At 39.1% G+C, this 19,690-nt stretch overlaps 1 protein-coding gene across 8 annotated transcripts in view; it reads left to right on the top strand.

The window, feature by feature from the left end:
• The window catches only part of Ate1 (arginyltransferase 1), a 181,342-nt gene extending 169,338 nt beyond the window's left edge, over window positions 1-12,004 (top strand). For all 8 annotated transcript variants that reach the window (XM_063244871.1, XM_005008080.4, XM_005008079.4 and 5 more), the window contains one exon: window positions 8,679-12,004. In XM_063244871.1, coding sequence (XP_063100941.1) covers window positions 8,679-8,857 — 179 coding nt within the window. In that variant the 3' untranslated portion in view covers window positions 8,858-12,004. The remainder of the gene's footprint in view (window positions 1-8,678) is intronic.
• The last annotated feature ends 7,686 nt before the right edge of the window (window positions 12,005-19,690 follow it).

The following is a 19,690-nucleotide window of genomic DNA, read 5'->3' as shown; positions in this document are numbered from 1 at the left end:
TAGATAACAGCAGGCTACAGAGGCTCCCTGAGATAGTCAACTTAGAATTCAACATAATACACTGTGGGGAGTTCCAAACAGAGGGAGATGAATTCTCTCATTCCAAAACGAAACTCAGGTGAGAAGAACCTATCAAACATACAGTCCTAGTGCTACTATTGGAACAGCTAAAGGTTCAGTGCTCCCGCTGCAGTACCTGAACCTGAGCAGCGGTGACATACCGAGCCGTCCAAAGTCCTACCACTTCCACTCACTAGAAACGGAGGCACACTGAGGTCTGGGGTCAGCAAGCTGAACAGAGAGCTGAACTAGCAGGGAACCTGGATCAACCTGTGGTGAGTGATGAGAATAAAACTATTCCACAGAGAAGGGGGCTCTAACAGACGACATTCTGGAACTGGGCAAGACTGGCAGGAACAAGGGGCAGCAGTGACTTCAGTCAGTTATTCCCTTCCCGAACGGGATTGGTGGAGTGAGCTTGGCCTGGGCCACGTGACCTGGCTGAGACCCAATAGCTTATCCAAAATCAATTCCCTAAGATGGTGGCGCACACTAATGCAGTGAAGGCCTTAGCAGATTGACGGACCTGGAGGGGAGGTGTTGCACGCTAATACAGTGCAGACTTCAGCAGGTTGACTGATCTGGAGGGGAGCCAGCATATGCTGCCCCTGTTTGCAACTCACTAGCACACTGTTGTGGGGTCACCTATCCAGCATGCTTCAGAAAGAAAGAAACTGGAGCCTCCTGGAAGAAACGAAAAAGATGAGAAGAGGAAGCAACAAGAAAAAGTCCCCAGGTCCTAACCCTGAGAACATTGACCCAGGACAGGTAAATACAAAGGAGAATGCAATGTCAAACATGCAATGTCAGACACGACACCAATGGACATAATAATATATCTTTGGGACCTAAAAGATGAGTTCAAAAGGGAAATATTTAGCCAAGTAAAGCAAGATATAAGAAGATTAATAAAAGGGATCCTCAGCCCCCCTCAAGAAGACACAGACAGAAGAATGAAGGAACTCACACAAAGCAGAGAATCATTTGATGAAGAATATAAAGAAAATATAGAATACATGAAGCAGATTCAAAGAGATTACCAGGAAATTAAAAACTCAGTGGAAAGATGGCAAAAGTGCTTGAAAGAAACTAAGGATAGATTACCCAAACTGGAGGACAGGTTTGCAGTGTGGGATTATGAAGGGAAAAAATTTTCAAAAATAACAAGGAGCTGTGCTGAGATCCTGGAGTTGAGTGCACCTCTAGTTTCTGTGATTTACTGAGAGCTGCAAATGGTTCTCGGATACCCTCAAGCATCGCAGTGGAGACAGTGACCTTTGAGGATGTAGCTGTGACTTCACCCCAGGAGAGTGGGATTTACTAACCCCATCCCAAAAGAAGCTATACAGAGGTGTGATGTGGGAAACTTGTATGAATATTACTGAAACAGAAAAAATATGACATAACCAGCAAATTAAAGAACAGGACAAAAATTGCCCAAGAAATCTAAGATATGATGAAGACAATTACTTGAAAAATGAAGAGCAACAATATAAGTGTAATGAAGATGTAGAGACCTGCAGTAATTTCCAGTCATTTCAAATGCATGAAATGAAGAAGACTAGAGAGAGACTCTTGTCAATATGGACAATGTGTCGAGGACAGCTTTGATCTTAGGGAACAAACTCACCCTGGGCAAGAAACCTTTGTAGATCGTCTCCACATGGACGTATACAATACATGTTACTGGGATTCCAGAGGATGTGGAGGCTGTTTCCAGTCTGATATAATCTGTGCCATGAAGAGCTTTTAGACCTTGTTTTCACAAACATGAATTCTAACCTGAAGTAGGTCAAGATTCAATGGAAATAATAAATTTGGGCATATATTTAATGTGTACTGTACCCCAATGATTAGGCCAAATGAGATGCAATGTGTGTATTGCATCTCAATAATTAGGCAAAAACACATACAAAAGAAAAACAGAAGAGTGTAGGACATAGGGCATGATTGATCATGGCAATATTAGCTCCTGGACCAGGGAAGGTCTTCCTCTAAAGTCAGCCTGTCTTAGGATGGGAATAAAGCCTGGGTCATGACCTGAATCAGGATGAGAGGAGATCAAAGAAAATTTAGGGTTTAATCTGTTGATATTATTCCTCAAATTATTTTATTTACAATGTTGCATTCAACTTGGAATTTTGTCAAGAAAGAATCCAGTCTTTGACATAGGTTTCTAGTCACGTCCCTGTTGCAAAAGTAGCTTCTTCACAACTGGACATGGAAACTGGATATCCACATGAGGAAGATCCAATTTAGCCCATATTTTCCAGTATATTTTAACTCAATTCAAAATGAATCCCATATTTCAATTCTGGAAAAGAAGCAATCTGCTGGAAGACAAAATAGGTAAAACTTTCAAAGACATAGGTTTAGGAAAAGATTTTCTGAACAAAACCTGCTTGTGCAATAAATGGTGCCAAGAATCACCAAATGCAATCACATTAAATTAAGAAGCTTTTGCACATTGAAGGAAACCAGAAACAAAGTGAAGAGACAACTGAAAGAAAGAAAATACTTTTCAGCTACACCTATGACAAAGGAGTAACCTCTAGAATATATAAGAACTCAAAAAAGTAGACCAGTCCTAATATGGGCATCTGAAGTATATAGACATGAGATGAGATAATATATTCATCCAGTGCATTTCTTTTTTGTAATATTTTTATTTTAAAAAGATTAAGATAAAGAGGACTTAACAAAGCAGATCAGAACAGAACAATTAAAGCAACACAGTATTTCACCGCAAGACAATCCAATATAACAGTAGCTACCATAATACCTTCATACACAATAGTATCAAACATACCAACATAATATAAAACCATTAAAGAGGATGAAAGCTTTACAGGGGATTCAGAACCAAATAACAGAAAAAGAGCAGTGGTCACTATATTATCTCATTGTCCATAAAATTTTTTTATACTAACATGATAAAATCCCATGGAAACAGAAGAACAAAAGTATGGTAGGACTTCAAAACAAGATGATATTAAATCAACACTGCCTATTATAATGTCTTGTTTTCTTCAAAATAGCTGTTCATACCATCCCAGATAATAAAATCAAACAACCCACAGTAAAACCATTCCAACTACTGAATGGGAACATTATAAATCTTCCAAGCAATGTAATGGGGAATCATGATTACTATAAACTTTCATGCACTCGTACCATTTCTTAGACTAGGGAGACTATATGGTATTTATACATGAGTTTGATTTATTTTCCTTATGAGTATGGTCTTGTTATAGATTAAGAACTGGTGGTCAACTTAATGCCAGCTGGATTACATCAGCATGACACTCAGCGAAGATGCTCCACCTGAGGAAAGTTGCCAGAATAAATAGGTGGAGAAGGAGAAGGAGGGTGTTAAGATGCTGAGGCATTAATGCGTTGTTGCCTTGAGGCATTGTAAGTTCTCCCACGAGTTGCTGTTTGAGCCGTTGGCTCTCCTGGAGACACTCTGGTCCTCACATTGAGCATTACTTCCTGGCTCTGGAGAGGAAGACGTGTGCTGCTTGGTCTCCAGGATGAACTTGTCATGCTGCTTCCAAGTTCAGGGCCTCCATGTCACTGAGGAGGGCTGTGGTGCCTTTCAGGACAGGCCTGGTCTTTGTTGTGAGTGTGACTTCTTGGCTCTAGTGTAGAACCCTCATCTCACCAGCACAGCTCTTTCACTATGCTGGCATGGACTTTCTGGCTTCCACCACTGACCTTTGGGCCTTCCTGGCATGCATCTGTAAAAGGGACTGGCATGAGTCCTTCTTGGGTGCTCTGGACCTCCAGTTGGACTCAAAGGAGGCATTGTCATGAGCTGTAGGTTTTTATCTGGACTCATGTGGGACACTGCTGTGGGGATTTAGGTCCTTGATTAAATATTCTATGTCTTTGGTGCTGTGGATAGGAAAAAAAAAATAAGGAAAGAAGCAGTAACAATACAAAGGCTAGAAGGTGACAAGAGGATCTATAACTTGAGAATAAAGAATGTAAATGAAAAGCAGGGGTACAAACAAAGGAACTCCAAACGCTATTCACAGAAATAATTAAGGAAAACTTCCCAATTATAGGAAAAGAAAATGATACGCAGATGTATGAGGCATACAGAACTCCAAGCCACCTATAACCAAATCAGAGCCACACCCAGGCATATAATAGTCAAGATCCCAGAAATTCAATATAACAACAGAATATTAAAAGCTGTTAGAGACAAGAAACAGATCACCTATAAAGGAAGGCCTATCAGAATCACGGCAGACTTCTGGACCCAAACCATCAAGTCAAGAAGAGCCTGGAGCAAAGTATTCCAAGCCCTGAAGGAAAATAACCTCCAGCCCAGATTGATATACCCTGAAAATCTCTCTGTAGAAATTAATGAAGAAATAAGATGCTTCCAAGACAAAAAAGAATTTGGGAAATTCGCGCCCACCAGTCCAACTCTACAGAGAATACTGCAGGGTATTCTAGAGAGAGAGCAAAGTACTAGGATTCCAGTAACAGTGGCAGAGAGGCCTCAATGAATGGAGCAGGAAATAGAATGAAGAAGACAAGCGGACAACTGATGGCAAAAAAAAAAAAAAAAAAAAAAAACATAACAGAATTGAGGCAGAGAAGGTTGGTTATAATCTCTAATATAGATGGCCTTAATACACTAAATTTAAAAAGAAGAACCACATGTGGAGTAGATCAGGAGGTAGGGTCCACTGAGATGCTATTTTTAGGAAATATAATTAACATGAAAAAGAGTACATGGACTGAAAATCAAATATGAGAAAACAATGCTGTATGTGACAGAGAACCAGAGAGTAATAGGGGCAACTAGACTAGTATTTGTGAATAGGTTGGAAAGACAGGCTTTAATAGGTAAAGAAATACAATTAGAGATCAAGTCCAGGAGAGAGAAGGTTCGGAACCACTTATGTAAATAGCAGGTCCCCCCTCCCCATTTAAAATCAAGGGTCTTGGTGAGATCCAAAAATGCGCAGTGTACCCTGAGGAAGGTGAAAGGGGAAAGAGAGTCTTAAAAAAAGATGGCAGAAGATATTGTTGATAGTGTATCAGGATTTAAAACCCACATTACTTGTACCAGTCTGCTTAGATAGATTTTATTCTGTCCCAGTTTGTCTACTTGCGTTAGATTTGAGGGCACAGACAGCTATCCCAAAAACATCAGCATATAGCACAGTAATCATCTTTAATTTCCTATTAACTTAATCTGGAGCCCTGTATCACTTACACTGTTTTATCATGACTGATCTTAGTGAAATCTGGTTTTTTTTATTGCTGTTTGGTATCGACAGATTTTATTCAAAACTGATACGATTGATAATCAAGTCTGAGAGTATAGGCAACTACTCTGAAGATGACAGGACTCACTACGATACACGTTCTGGTTTGATTACTGCCTGTTTTTGAAGTTTTATACTATATACAAAGTTGTGTTTTTATTAATACTGTTATGTACTGGTATATTCAATTATACTATATTTGATGATATAGCCAATTCTATTGAAGATAATGAGGCAACACAGGAACCATGATAGAACTCCTTGTACAATGGTCTTACATGTCTTTTTCATTTCCTGTGTTTATAGGAATATGTTTTGTTTTGTCTTGCTTTGTTTTGTTTCTCCCTCTAATAGAGAAAGGATAGAAATACATGTTAAGACTCATGCATGTGTAGAACCTATAAACAGTTTATGAGAACTGATTTATGAACATGATGAAATGAACAGATACTTTGAAGAAAAAGAGACACTAAAGTACCCAGTGCTGATCCTGGAGTGTCATAATGGACACATAATGTGACTAACAATAGTGTTATTCTTTGTTCAGAGTGATATTAGCCTGCTTGGGTTTGTTCAGTCTCAACATAATTGAAGATATGGATAACTGCATGTATGTTTAAGTGCATAGGATTGATATTACTAAGTTTTTGTTGGATAGTTGAACAGAACTGTTTGCAGTCTTGCTGTTTGAATTCCCACTTTATATGACCCACTTTTGTATCTTGAACAACTGTTTGTAAGAGGATAATATGTAAACATCAACTAGTGATTTCTTACTGTTTATTTTTTCTTTGAACGTATGTATTATTTTTACCCATTTTCTGTTTTGTTTAGTCTTTCTTTAAAATTTAAAAAAATAAATCCACAAATTTCTGAAATATTTGAACACTAAAGATAAACATATCTGTTTCCAAGTGACTTGAATACACTCACATTGAAACGAATGAGGAGAGATTTAAAATTAATACATTTTATTTTATTTTTGGTACCGGGAATTGAAATCATGACCCTGTGCTTGCCAGGCAGGCTCTGTGCCATTGAGCCATATCCCTGGCCTCAGTACTATTTTTTTGTGATTTAGGTTTATTGCTGAAAAGTGAATAGCTTGTTGGTATCTATTTTATAACTGTACTACGCATTTGTTCCTGAATTATTCTAGGCTTCAAAAGTATTTGGAGTAAAAAACTATTAAACCTTATTAATTTCTGTGTCATTAGACTCTCTAAAAATAATGTAAATTAATTTAGAAATCTGGGAGACTGAATTAGATATATATGTCAGGAGTGAGATTATGAGAGAGAGAGAGAGAGAGAGAGAGAGAGAATAAATTTGGAATTCTGAGGTTGAAACATAGATGTTATCACTTCCCAGAAGTGAGCGGTTATATGTGTGAAATTGTTGAGCTTTTCAGGTGGTCTCAATAAATACAATTGTAATAATACATTTTAACAAATGAAACAACAAAATTCCTACTTCCTACAAGGAGCACAGTTTTTGAAAGTTAATAAAATTATAAATGTATTTTTCCCTGGTCCTATCTTTGTATTTATAAAAATTAGAAGAAAGCGTTTCATTCTAGGTAAAATGTGATGACATCAGATCTCACCTTTCTTTGGCTAAGTTCCATTTTTGGAATATTAAAGTATATCTGTGTTATAAAATACTTTGTATTTATTTTACTTTGTGGTACTGGGAATCAAGCTCAGGACCTTGTACTGGCCAGACAGGCACGTGTGCCACTAAATACATCCCTGGCCCTATGTTCTAAAACACTTTAGGATAAAGGCTTAAACTGTTAAAATCAATCTACTAATTTCAATACAGGCATTTTTAAAAGTGTAGTTTTACATTTAGAAGACTTAGAATAATTTTGGGATCATTTACCAACGTTTTACTTCTTTCCCTTATTGTTAACAATGATCTTTACTTTTCTATTCATTTGTGGGAGTTTTTTTTAAACTTGTTGTTTTGACACAGGGAGTAGCCAGGTAGTCCAGGCAGGCTCTCAACTTACAGCAGTCCTCTTGTCTCAGCCTCCTGAGTGCTGGATTACAGGTGTGCACCACCACACCCAGCTACTTTTCTATTTGGATTGGACTCTAAATATGTTCAAATTTGCCTTTTTCATGCAAACAGCCAGGTGACAGGTGGCACTGTGTATGCATTAACATGTCTGAAATCCATGGTGGCAACCAGCATGCTGCCTTGCACTTTGGCACGTAACCTGGTGTTGAATTGTTTTGTGTTACTAGCATAAAATATCACAGACTAGATAAAAAGAAAAGAGGTTTATTTTGGCTCACAATTCTGGGAGTCTAAAGTCAGTGGACAGACCACATCTCATGACAGCCTTTCTGCTGGTAGATCCCTGAGGTTCTGTGCCTGAGGTGGCACAAAGCATCATATTGCAAGAGATATGGAGTAGGCATGTGTGTACTCTGGTATCTGTCTTCTTATTAAGCCACCAGGTTTCAGTCACAGAGACTCTCGGTTCTATCTAATCTTTTATGTTTGCTGAACCAAAGGTATGTTCTTACCTGCCAGCTCCAAGATAAAGGAAATGCTCCTGCCATCACATCCATGTTCCAGGCTGTAGGCTGCAGAAAGCTTGAAAAAATGAAACTCAAAAGGCATAGATCAGCCGTTCCTTTTGAAAGACTGCTAGAAACTCAAAAAACGCTTCCATTTGTATCCCATTGGCCATAATTTGATAGGAGGCCACAACTACCTGAAGGATGGCTAGGGAACAGGCTTTCTGAGAAACCATGTGCTCTCATGCAAACCAGAGGCTTGTTTATATGGAAGAGGAAAACCAATAATACCAGCCAGCCTAGCGTCTAGTGTTTAAGGATGCTGTGAGAAGCTGCCCTCCCATGAGAACTTAAGTACCCATTGCCTAGCCAAGAAATCATAACTACTGAGTCACTGGAAAGCTTCCTCAGAGAGATAAACTTTTGACAGTATGCTGGTAAAGGTAGGGGCAAGGTAGATTTAAATTGGACCCTAGAAAGGTGCTGCAGAGCTGAAATTTTATAGTGCCTCAGAAAACCATAAAGGCATACAAGGCCAGCTTTTCAGTTGCATGTAGTGCTTTGTCTCGAAGTTCAGCTGTCGTGCTAAAGGAGAGCTGTTACTGCTCAGAGGAGCATTTGTTGTTTTTATTAAACATCTGTTAGTCTGGATGTTGGTGCTGCATACCTTCACTTGAACACACTGTCTAGTGAGAGTCAGTTGATGGGTAATAGGTCTCAAACTGAATATTTTTAAATTAGGAAATACAAAGTAGTTTGCTACAAAACTATTTTTGATGAACTTGTTTTCTCATTGCAGTGGATCAAGGTCGCAGTAAGGAACCTGACCGAGTGCGGGTGTTTTACAAGAAAGCCATCATGCCTTACGGTGTTTATAAGAAGTACCAAAAAGACCCCAGCGAGGAGGCCGCTGTGCTGCAGTACGCGAGCCTGGTGGGGCAGGCATGCTCCGAGCGGATGCTGCTGTTCAGGAGCTAAGCCACTGCCGGCAGAGCTGCAGCTGCCCGCGGAGCAGACTCTACATTTCACTGTCGTACAGCTTTTCTAAAATAATTTGTGGCAATGTATTTGTGAGACTCACGTGGTTAATACAAAGATTTTTAAAATATGTTATGACCTAGGTCTATAATTGGGCTTTGTCTTTTTGGAAGTTTGTGTGTAGAGCAAAACATGCTAAGCTTCTCTAGTTAACATTTTGGGAAGTAAAATTAAGATGTGATTAAGTAATTTAATCACCATCGGGCAAGTTTTGTTCTACTAGAGACATTCAAGCAGACTTTCCTCAGATCGATTAAGACTGGTTTATCCTGAGAGGCTTTAAGGACAAGGAAGATGGAGGTGGGAAGTGTTTCATTGCCTAGAAAACGTCTTCCCTGGGGGCAACCTGTGCTGTCACTCAGCGGTCACTATTAAACCTCTGCCAGATGTCACGTTGTATTGTTTAATAGAGAACTTGAAAAGCAAAGTACAGACATAACAGAGATGCCTTGTGTTTGTAGTGGGTTCCGTTTGTCCAGGAGGTCCCATTCCCGCCTGTCTTCTTGGCATCATTTTTTCCCTGGAATAATTGCTACAGTGCTGCCTTTTACTTTAGAAAATATCTCAGTTTGGACAAAAAAATATGTAATTACTCCAGTTATATATTATTTGCTCTACTTCTAAAAATCTAAGAAACAAAGTATTTTAAAGAAAAATATTAAGTACTATCTTGAGCTAAGCCACATCCAAAAGAAATTGGCACTAATTTTTCATTCCTTGTAAAAACAAATTAATATCTGACAGCTTCTGTAGCTATGGCACAAATTGCATTTAAGTCAGTAGGAGTCGCTCTGACCTGGGCACGAGCTGGGACAGTGCTTCCCTGCTCCTTTGATGGAGAGGCAGAGAATAGGTGCTGCCCTCCGTAACATGGAGCCACCAAGCCCCTGTTTGCCTCTGTCTCGGTGGAGCCTTTGCTTGTTCAGCAGATTCCTGCTCCCAGACCTGCAGGCCCCAGGCCAGGCGTCAGAGTAAGCCAGGCATCCCAGTGCTTGGCTCAGTCCAACCCTGCGGGAAGCAGGATGAAGAGCAGAGGAGAAGGCTGCGCTCTTGTGTTCTTTCTCAGCTGGTCCCTTCTGCTGCCACTTGCTTGGCCACTTGTGTCATCAGAGTCCACATTTCACCCATTCTTGTTTTCTGTTGATTAATCTTTTTAAAGACCATATTATAAAACTTAGTGATTTGAATCCCACTACTGATTTTAAGCTTTTTTCCAAAAGTCACTGAACTTTATTAAAACATTAAAACAGTAACTTTCTCTTTGTTAGAAGACATGGAAAGATCATATGACAAAGATCTAAAAAATGAAGTGTCTGTAAATTGAACATCACTGTAAACTGCATTCCATGAGAGAAAGACATACCTGCCATGTGCCAAAAACTTGGGTGACTAAGGATATAAGACTGAAGAATAATATTTCTCTTATTGCAATGATTGTGTATTTCCCAGAGTTTTGACCAATACATAGTATCTCAAGAATATTTAGAGATTAACTTAGAACTATCTCCAGAATCTGTAGAAGTTTCTTTTTCCTTTTCCCCTGAAGTTGAACATGATTTTACTTTATGATTTTTGTGCATAAAAGTAATACTCACTATAAGCAATTAAAACATTAAGAAAGTAATTTGGAGTCACACCATCTCAGAGGAATAAAAAGAGAGCTATTAATGACACCTCTCAGAATTCTAATATAAGTAAAATTATGCTATACATTCTATTTTGTTTTCTCAACAGTGTTATGGATATATCTGAAATTTGACAGAAATCTCAAAGTAAGATTGCAGAGAATGGTAAATGCTCAATATTATTGAAGTAATACTAGGATGGGGGTCTGTACTTAGCACCTTTGACATTGGATGTTTAGAGTAATGTCAACTACATTTTGTCTGGCTTTCATCTTTGTAATTAACATGTAGAGGAGTATTCCTAAGGATGGAGAGAAAACCAGAATCCAGCATCTTAACACAACTCAAAGTACAGAACTCAGTTTTGGATTCCATCAGAGGAAAATGATCCCCTTGGCAGTGCACTGAGGGGCCGTCCCTGGGGTGGCTTTCCAGGTTGGTTCCAGAGAAGCTGCACAGTGACTCGGGCATGAAGATTCTACCGCTCAGTGGCTGTGTTCATGTGAAAGTTTTTTGGAGAATAGTTGTATTGATCCTAGTAGTGCAGGTGTCTTCAAGAACACTTGTTCCTTCAAGCCCTCGCTGAGTGCATGCTGAGAGTGGTTAGAGAAGGACAATCACCAGAAGTGGCCCAGCTTTGTCAGTTGATGAGCAGTCTCCCTTTTTTGGATCTCTCTCAGTAGTGCAGGCTGACTTTGGACTTGCCTACGTGGCCCAGACTGGTCTCAAACTCATGGTCATCCTCTTGCCTTCAGTGCTGGGATTACAGGTGTGGGCCACCACACCCAGACTTTTTTTCTGTGTGTGTGTGTGTATGTGTGTGTGTGTGTGTGTGTGTGTACATTATTTCATAGTAATGGCTTTCATCTAAAGGGAAACACATGCAAACTTTACAAGGACACTTTATATCTTTTCAAGGCAGGAAGCGTTGCATTTGCAAACTTCGGGTTTTATTTTTTTCTTTCTGATTTAAATAAATTCAAGCCTGCCTCCATGCCTTGGGAGCAAAGATGTAATCTTGATTCCCCAGGTTATCATCTTAAATTATTTCAGGTCTGTGAGGTCTTAGTTATCTTATTTTTGTTAAATGTAATATGAGCACTTTTTGTATTCTATAAGAGAGACTATTATTAGATGAATATATTATTCATTTGATTGAAATTATTTAGATAAGTTATTACTGTTTTCTTTCAAACAACATATCCTATTTTTCATCTAATTTACAAATAGCAGTTTGTGTGATCTCTTCACATACCAGAATCTTATTATGTAAAAGAAACTTTCCAGATTTTTGAGCAGTAAATGGTTTGATTTTTGTATACCTTATGTTATTTCAGTGTGAATAAAGGTAAGAGAACAAATGCATCTACTGTTGTTAAATGTATCTTTTATTGCTCTTAAATGTATCTGTTATTGCTAACTTAAATAAAGTTGAAACAGTTTGGAAATGTTTGAATTATAAGTTATTCAAATGTGTATTCATTTTCTAAAGAAAACCAGTGACTAAGACAAAACAGGTTTGCATGTGCTATTTTTTTGCTATTGTGTATGGTTTTTGAACCATCCATTCGATAAAGTTTGAATGGAAAAAATAAAGCAGTTTCTGTCTGCAGTTACTCTTACTGGTCATTACGCTAAAAACATGTTTTCATCTTTTAAATTCTTACATATATTTCACCTGCAGTGACCAACAAACAGGTAAATAATTGACTGTATGAATCATGATTTTCAATAATTGCAGTTCTTGACCATTTGGATTCCAAAGTCAAAGTTCGGTGATCAACCTTCACAGAATAAAGTACATCTCACTTTAAGCAAATTGTCTGAATTTTTACAATTAGGGAATAGATTTTTTTCTTTAATAAGAGAGATTTCCCTATACTATTTTCTGAAGCTTAATTTACAGAAAAACTTTCAGAATTACAGAAAAGGATGCTTAAATTGTTCTCAGTACTCCACAGTGTAGTTATATATTTACTGGCATTTTGTCTTTTTTAATCATAAAAAGGACTCCAGGAGATTGGTGACAAAGTAAATCATATTTCTAAGCTATTGAAATACTAGTTTTAGTTCCCAGTGACATTTTTTCCAGAAAGGAAATATCTTTGTTGTTCGTGATTTGAAATGGATATGCCAGACATGGTGGCCCATAAGTTCCCAGCACCCTGGGAGACTGAGGCAGGAGGATCATAAAAAGTTTGGAAAGTTCAAGATCAGCCTGGGCTACATGGTTAAAAGCTAGCCTGATCTGTGTATCAAGATTCTGTCTCAAACAGAAACAAGAAAAAATAACAATGTTCATTAGAAAACAATTAGGCAGTATAGGAAAAATACTAAGGAAAATAAAAAATCTCATCATTAACAACTGCTGACTACCATTCAGTGTATATCCTTTCAAACTTTTCTACCTAATTATATGTATATGTCTTCCTTGATTTTTTTAAAGAAATGAGGTCATAAAATGTATTTCATATTTTCATCTAATATAAACATGTACCTACATTGTGAACATGAAAGTAAATCAGAATATAATCATTCTAATGCTTTCATAATACTTCAGTGTATGTTTTGGGAAAGAGGGTTAATACTTTGACCTCTCTGTGGGCAGTGGGAATTACAGTTTACCAGCATTAGCAGGTGTTTTGTAAAAGGGTGAAAGAAAATGCACCCTTAGTCTTGCAGCAGACTGAATGTGTTCCTCTAGAATTTCTGTACAGTATGGAAATATTCATTGCGATGGTGTTAGAAGGTGGGAGTAAGGGAATACTAAGATATAGAGGCAGAGCCCTTCTGGAAGAAATTGGTTTCTTTACAGAAGAGGCCTTGGCACGTTCTCTTGCCCCTTCTATCGTGTGAGGACACAGCAAGCCGTCATGTAGGAAACAAACTGAACCTTCCCCAGATACCAAATCAGCTAGCCCCTTGATGTTGATTTCTATTGTCTTTAACTCACCAATCTGTTCTGTTCCAGCAGCCTGAACAAAAGAAGACACTGATGATTCTTAACTATTTCTAGTTCCCTTCTCTTTTCACTGGATGTGAAGAATTTACCTACTTACAGCTTTTAGTACTTGAGGGCTGGATGGAGGGGTGGTATTCAAATTTTACACACTTAAAATTTTCAACAAAATGTCTTATTTAAAAGCTTATTGTTGCCGGGTATGGTGGCGCATACCTGTAATCCCAGCACTCCGGAGGATCGTTGCAAATTTGAGACCAACCTGGGCTACATAGTGAGCTCAAGTCCAACCTGAACTGCATAGTGAGACCCTGTCTCAAAACAACAAAACAAATTAATAAAAGCTTACTGTTACAAAAATTAAGGTTCAATGGCTGGTTCTTTAGAAAATGGATCTTGAATTGAGTTTACTGCTACTAAGAATTTTTACTTTTAAAATAATTGACTGTTACTGGGCATGGTGGTGCATGCCTGTAATCTCAGCACCTGGGAGTCTGAGACCAAAGGATCTCTGCAAGTTGTAGGCCAGCCCAAACCACGTGGTGAGACTTGTCTCCAAAAATAACAGCAACTGCAACAACAAAATATATGGCCTGTTATTTTGAGATTTAATCTAAATTTGTACCACTTTATATTCAGTTTCTTGTCAGGGTTGTCTTCTAAGAAAATGTCTCAACTATTTCAATTTTACCAAGAAGTAAAGTTTCTAAATACATTATTTCCATAATTCGTAGTTTTAAGACCTTCAAAATAGCTTACACATATAGCTTGGTTTCCTCAACACGTTTTTTCATCTGCAATTTCAAGTAAAAGTGCTATTTAAAGACACAGGGTAGCAAATGTTGTTGTATAGAGTTTGGGATGACGGAAGTAAGTGGTCTAGCTGCCTTCGAGGCAGTGACATCCATCGTCTTTCTGCCGTTTATAAAGCAGACAGTTATGCCTCGTACAATTTTGTTTTAATGATCAAAGGGTATAAGAAAAGTGATTTTAAAAATCTGTTGTAATGTAACAGGCTACAATAATTCATTATAGTTTTTTAAAAAGACTCCTAAATGTACTTGTAACTTGTGTAATTCAAATATGTGATTTGGGATTGAATTTGTTTCTGAATTTTAATTTTTCATGCTTGTCAGTCTGAGCCAGGGTCTTAAAATCATTTAGTATAGGCCTTTTAAAAAAATTTAATTAGCGTTAAATGAGAGCTCATGAATACTTCATGAAGTCTGATTCATCACACTTTGTTAATTCAGTATTCAGTGAGTCTGAATAGCATCTCTCAACTAATGGAACTTTTTGATCATGAAACAAGAAAAACAACATTTAGGTTTGTCAATTCAGAGCTTAAGGCTTTTAGCTCAGTTATATGTAGGCTTATGTGTTTGTCCAGCACATTTTAAAATATTGAAAGATGGCCAGACTGTAATTTGGAAATTGCTGATGAGAGCTATTAATTTATAAGTCAAATAATACATACTCACATGTATACAGTGAAAGTGTATACTTGGAAGTCAATAAAACTATGATTTATTCTCAATTTTGGCTTGAAGAACTAGCCTGATAAAGGATTTCACTTTATTAGTCTACAATAGAAGTCACACAGAATGATAGGTGCTGCCCTGGTCCCGAAGGTAGCCATCAGCCACATGTGCCATTTAAGGTTTTGTTCCACAGCCTCACCAACCAGCTTTCAAGTGTTCTGCATCCATATGCAACTGCTGTGGGCTGCTGAGCACTGTGTTGGGGGCTGAGTGCTTGAAGTGGCACTGTCATTTCTGCCTCCACATGCTCTGCCACTTTCCAGCTCCCTGTGTCTGAACCACCTTCCCGTAAGGATGCTGGTCACACTGGATTTGAGCCCACACCCCCCATATGGGCTCACCTCACCTTAGCACATTTGCAAAAATGCTAATTCCAAATCAGCTCACATGCACAAGCATCTGGGGTTAGGACTTTGGGGATCTTTTGGGAGACACAACCCATAGCAGCTACCACCTTGCACAGTGTAGATATACAACACATCCGTTATCATAGTACTCAGTGCTGTAGGAAGTCAGTTTTTGAAAATTGAAATGTGTCATGCTTTGATATCTATTAAATTTCTGTGTAGTAAAACACCACAAAACTTAATAGTGGAACATCTCAACAATTTTAGATGCTTTCTGCTATCTCATTGTTTACAATTTCCACTGTGTAGTATAGTTCCATCTTTGATTTTAAGTTCTATCTTGATTTATACAGTTTATACACTTTCACTAAAAATTATTAAAGCAATAAAATAGTTTGTATTACTAGATAAATTACAGTTACATGTATATGTGTGAATCTGTGGTTTTTCTTTATGGTACATTGGGCTGTATCACTTTCCAGGGGTGGGTGACTACTGCTGTGATTTATGATTAAGGGATATACAGAGAGAATACTTCACTAAAGACGAGGGTGGATTACTGAAGAATTAAACCTGAAGAATGTGTATGTAATTCCTGCTTATTGTTCCATTTTTAAGTATTAAATACTAAATATTTTTCCAGGTCTCTAGTAGTTCTAGTTACATGTTTATTTTAATCAAATAGAAAAACCTGTAAATTTATCAATAACAATCTCTGAATCTATAGCAATAAAAAGATTTTTATGTGTCTCCTAAAAGAGATCCAACTCTGCAAAAGAAAAGTGAGGGGAAAAAACTCATATTATGTCTCTCTTCAACTCTTTACTGTTCAGCTGGTGGATAACTCCATGACCTAATTAGCCCAGAAGATCTGTTAGTAGTCTTCCAATTTATTGTATTAAAAATTTATCACTGGTTTTGGGTTTTCTCCCAGTAGAGTTTACTTCTAACCAAAACTGTATCAATGTCCTTCACATAGAGATCTCGAGGGAATTCCTGTGCAGGTGAGTCACTTACAGAGAGGTCAGTTTGGGTTCACTTCATCAGAAGTTGGATGCAAGTTGGATGGTGATAGAAAATCTAATGGCCCCAGAAGTGGCCCTTGGCAGCGTCATGAGGGTCAGCTCTCTAGAAAGGAATAATGACTATCTCCAGTTCTCCTGGTTTTCCTCCAGTTCTCGAGAGCTATGCTGTGACTTACTTAACACAGTTCCAATAATCATTTAACCAAAATGTCAGGAAAATAACCAGGATGTAACCAATTGCAATTAAAGCTTCTGCGGCTACAGCAGCTGGTGGTTATGCGTGCAGTAACTAGTATTTCCGATAATGTCTCTAGCATAGCTGTTGGGAAAGTTTGGAAATGAAAGTCTGTTTAGTGGGAAAGTCTGGAGAGCAGTTGACTATTATATCGAGTGCATTTTTCATTTCTGTAACTCAGAGTTTTCATTTTTCATTTCTGTAGCTTGTTAAGAGTTGGAAACTGCTATGTGTCAGCATTATTGGTGCGTGATGAATTGTAGACCTTGCTTATCTGTAGGTTGGTTGTCTAGCTGCTTCACCATCTGGAACATAGATGGAGTCTCAGGAGGGAAGGCAACAAAATTGCCTTTTAGCAGCTACAGTCAGCTGGAATCTGCATTGCAGCTCATGCCTCACCTAAAGGAGAGCTATGTGGGCGTCTGATACAGGGTGGAAAGTGTGTGCTTCATGGAGATGCATCACTAAAGAAATTTCTAGTGGCAAAGTAAAAAGATCAAGTGAGTTGTAAATGACACGCTAACAGAAGGGCTCACATCACATCCTGGTGCCTGTGGGTGGGAAGTGTCGACATCAGACCTGCAGCAACCTTCTGACCAGGTACCACTAGCAACTGCATCCTTTGATTAAACTTAGCAAGTTTAAAGAAGGAAAAAAATATGTGTGGGGAACCTGGTCTCAAAAGGCGACTCACACTATATTCTAATCCAGGATTCCCTACTATTTTCTGACATCGGACAAGTGCCAGAGGTCAGCGGCTCTCAGCATCCTCGGCTCTTCAGGAGTGGGCAGGGGCTGGCTGGTGGCCACCTGGTAGGAGTCCCGAGATTTGCTGGTATACAAGGCTGAGCACATGGCCTGGCTGCTCTCCTCTCTTCAGCCCATTACACTTTGCTGCCCAAACAGGTATCAATCAAAAGAAAAGTAGTTAAAATCAAGTTTTAACAAACTAGTTCAGAAAAAAAAAAAAAAGTAACCCAGGCCTGGGAGCCCTAAACATGTTGACAACTCACCCTATCTAGACAGTTGGATAGTTGACACTAGCAGTGCCAGTGCTGTACTGATAAGGAAATGGTTAAAATTCATTCAGTAGACTCTTCAGAAAACCTACAATGCCATTTAAATATTTCCATTTGAAATTGTTAAAGCTTTTATTACTGGAGATAAATTAGTTATCTGCAAAATTCAAAATATTGAAACATCTTCAAGACCGTAGAATTGGAATTCATTTTAAATGGCCGTTCACAAAGGGCACTCCAATGCTAGAAGGGCAAGAACTTTCTAATGGCTGCCTTTCCTTAATAGGATGTGGATAAACAATTATTCATAGGAGCCCGGAAGAGAGACTGGCTCCAGTAGCACCCCACTCTGCATCTCCTTGCTATAATAGGGGAATAAAATGAGTTTGAGGCCTCTGTACAATTATGCGCAGTTTTGCTTGTTTAGTTGGAGACACAACCAAACAACAGGGTATCTGGAAAACCAGCTGCATTTCGCGGGTTGCCCCAATGCCTCGCTCAGCAGGTTGCCATAGTCACTTACACTTTAACTGATAATGACCAAACTGTTTCCGTCTTGCCCCCAACTGCTCCTGCATTATTCTCCTGCATGCCGCAAATTCTGGAGGAGGCATTGCATCTTCAAATAGCTTTTCCACGGGTTAGCTGAAGAGCAACATTAAATGGGCCAGGAGATCAAGTGCACATTTTGGGAGATGGAGGAAGATAACACTGTAATAAGATGCTGCCTGACCAAGTGGAAAAGTGAAGTAGAAGATACTTGGAAATAAATTTGTAACTTTTACCCAAAAAAGGGGATCTATATTTAATGATTCGGGGCAGCCTCATTACAAATGAACTGTGTGCTCCGTGCAGAATGATGCGTCCAGCCTCTGGGCAGCTGGAGTGGACAGGGAGCCAGTGCAACTGTTGACTGAGCACTGTCAGACACACTGTGCTCCCTGCTCACATTCGGGGCAGCTGGGTTAGAACCTTGGTGGCTACCACCATCCAGCTGGGAGGGGCGGAAACACTGGCTCAGTCTAGCAGAGGAACCACAGGATGCGGCCTGACCTTGATAAGGTGAATTCGTCAGTTGCACAGTGCTGTTGGGTCAGTTGACATTTGGGTACAAAGGAGGCATGTGTCTCCTTTCCTTTCTGCCCTTTCAGTTAAGTTTTCCTGAAAGCCACCAGGGGGCATAGGCAGCTTCCTTCTTTTTAAAAAAAATGGACCACCCAAGGAAAGTTTCACCCTTCTTTGAGTCCACTGGGCCAACATTTTGAATATGAACTGCATTTCCTAAACATTTTCAGGTTTGGGTAAGTCTTTGAGTTAATTCTCCCTTCTACATCTAAGACACGGCAAAGGAGGAATTATCACAGAAGCAGCAATATCTGCTGATCATAGGCCTCCTTGCAGTCTGAGGTGGCCAGCCTCTGGATCTCTGTGCCCAGTTTGCTGGGCTGCTGTGGCCCTCATTACCTGTGGTAAGGATTATTACAGCAGCTTTTCAGCCCACCTCATCCTGCCCTCTGCTACAGTGTGAACCAAAGCGTTCCCTGTGGAAGGGCCCCTCTGTTAATGGTTTGGTTCCCAGACTGTGGTGTTACTGGGAGTAGATTCTCTAGGAGGTGTAGAGTGGAAAGAAGTTAGGTCATTGCGAGTGTGCCCTTGGGTAGACCCTGAGCCTCAGCCCTCCCTCTTGTCTCCTGTTTTCGGCTGCCATGAAGTGGGCAGCTCCTTTACCATGCACTTCTACTGTGATGTTCTTCCTCGACACAGACTCCAAAGGCACGAGGCCAAGTAACCGTGGATTGAAAGTGAACCAAAATAAACCTTTTGTGCTTTTAAGTTAATTTTCTCAGGTATTTTGTCAGAGCAAAGGAAATCTAACACCTCCTCAGCTGTGTTACACAAATGTCACATGGCCAGGTCCAACATCAAGCAGTTCCTTGTTTTCTACTCAGTGAAGTCAAAACTACACCTCCTGGTGAGCCACATTTTATTTTTCAATTTTTCTTTCTATATCATTCTTCCAAA

Source organism: Cavia porcellus, unplaced genomic scaffold, assembly GCF_034190915.1.
Source record: "Cavia porcellus strain 051 isolate PalLab524CR breed Dunkin Hartley unplaced genomic scaffold, mCavPor4.1 scaffold_2, whole genome shotgun sequence".
NCBI lineage: Eukaryota > Metazoa > Chordata > Mammalia > Rodentia > Caviidae > Cavia > Cavia porcellus.
The sequence above is the reverse complement of the archived record's forward strand: the minus strand, read 5'-3'. Positions and strand labels throughout refer to the sequence as shown.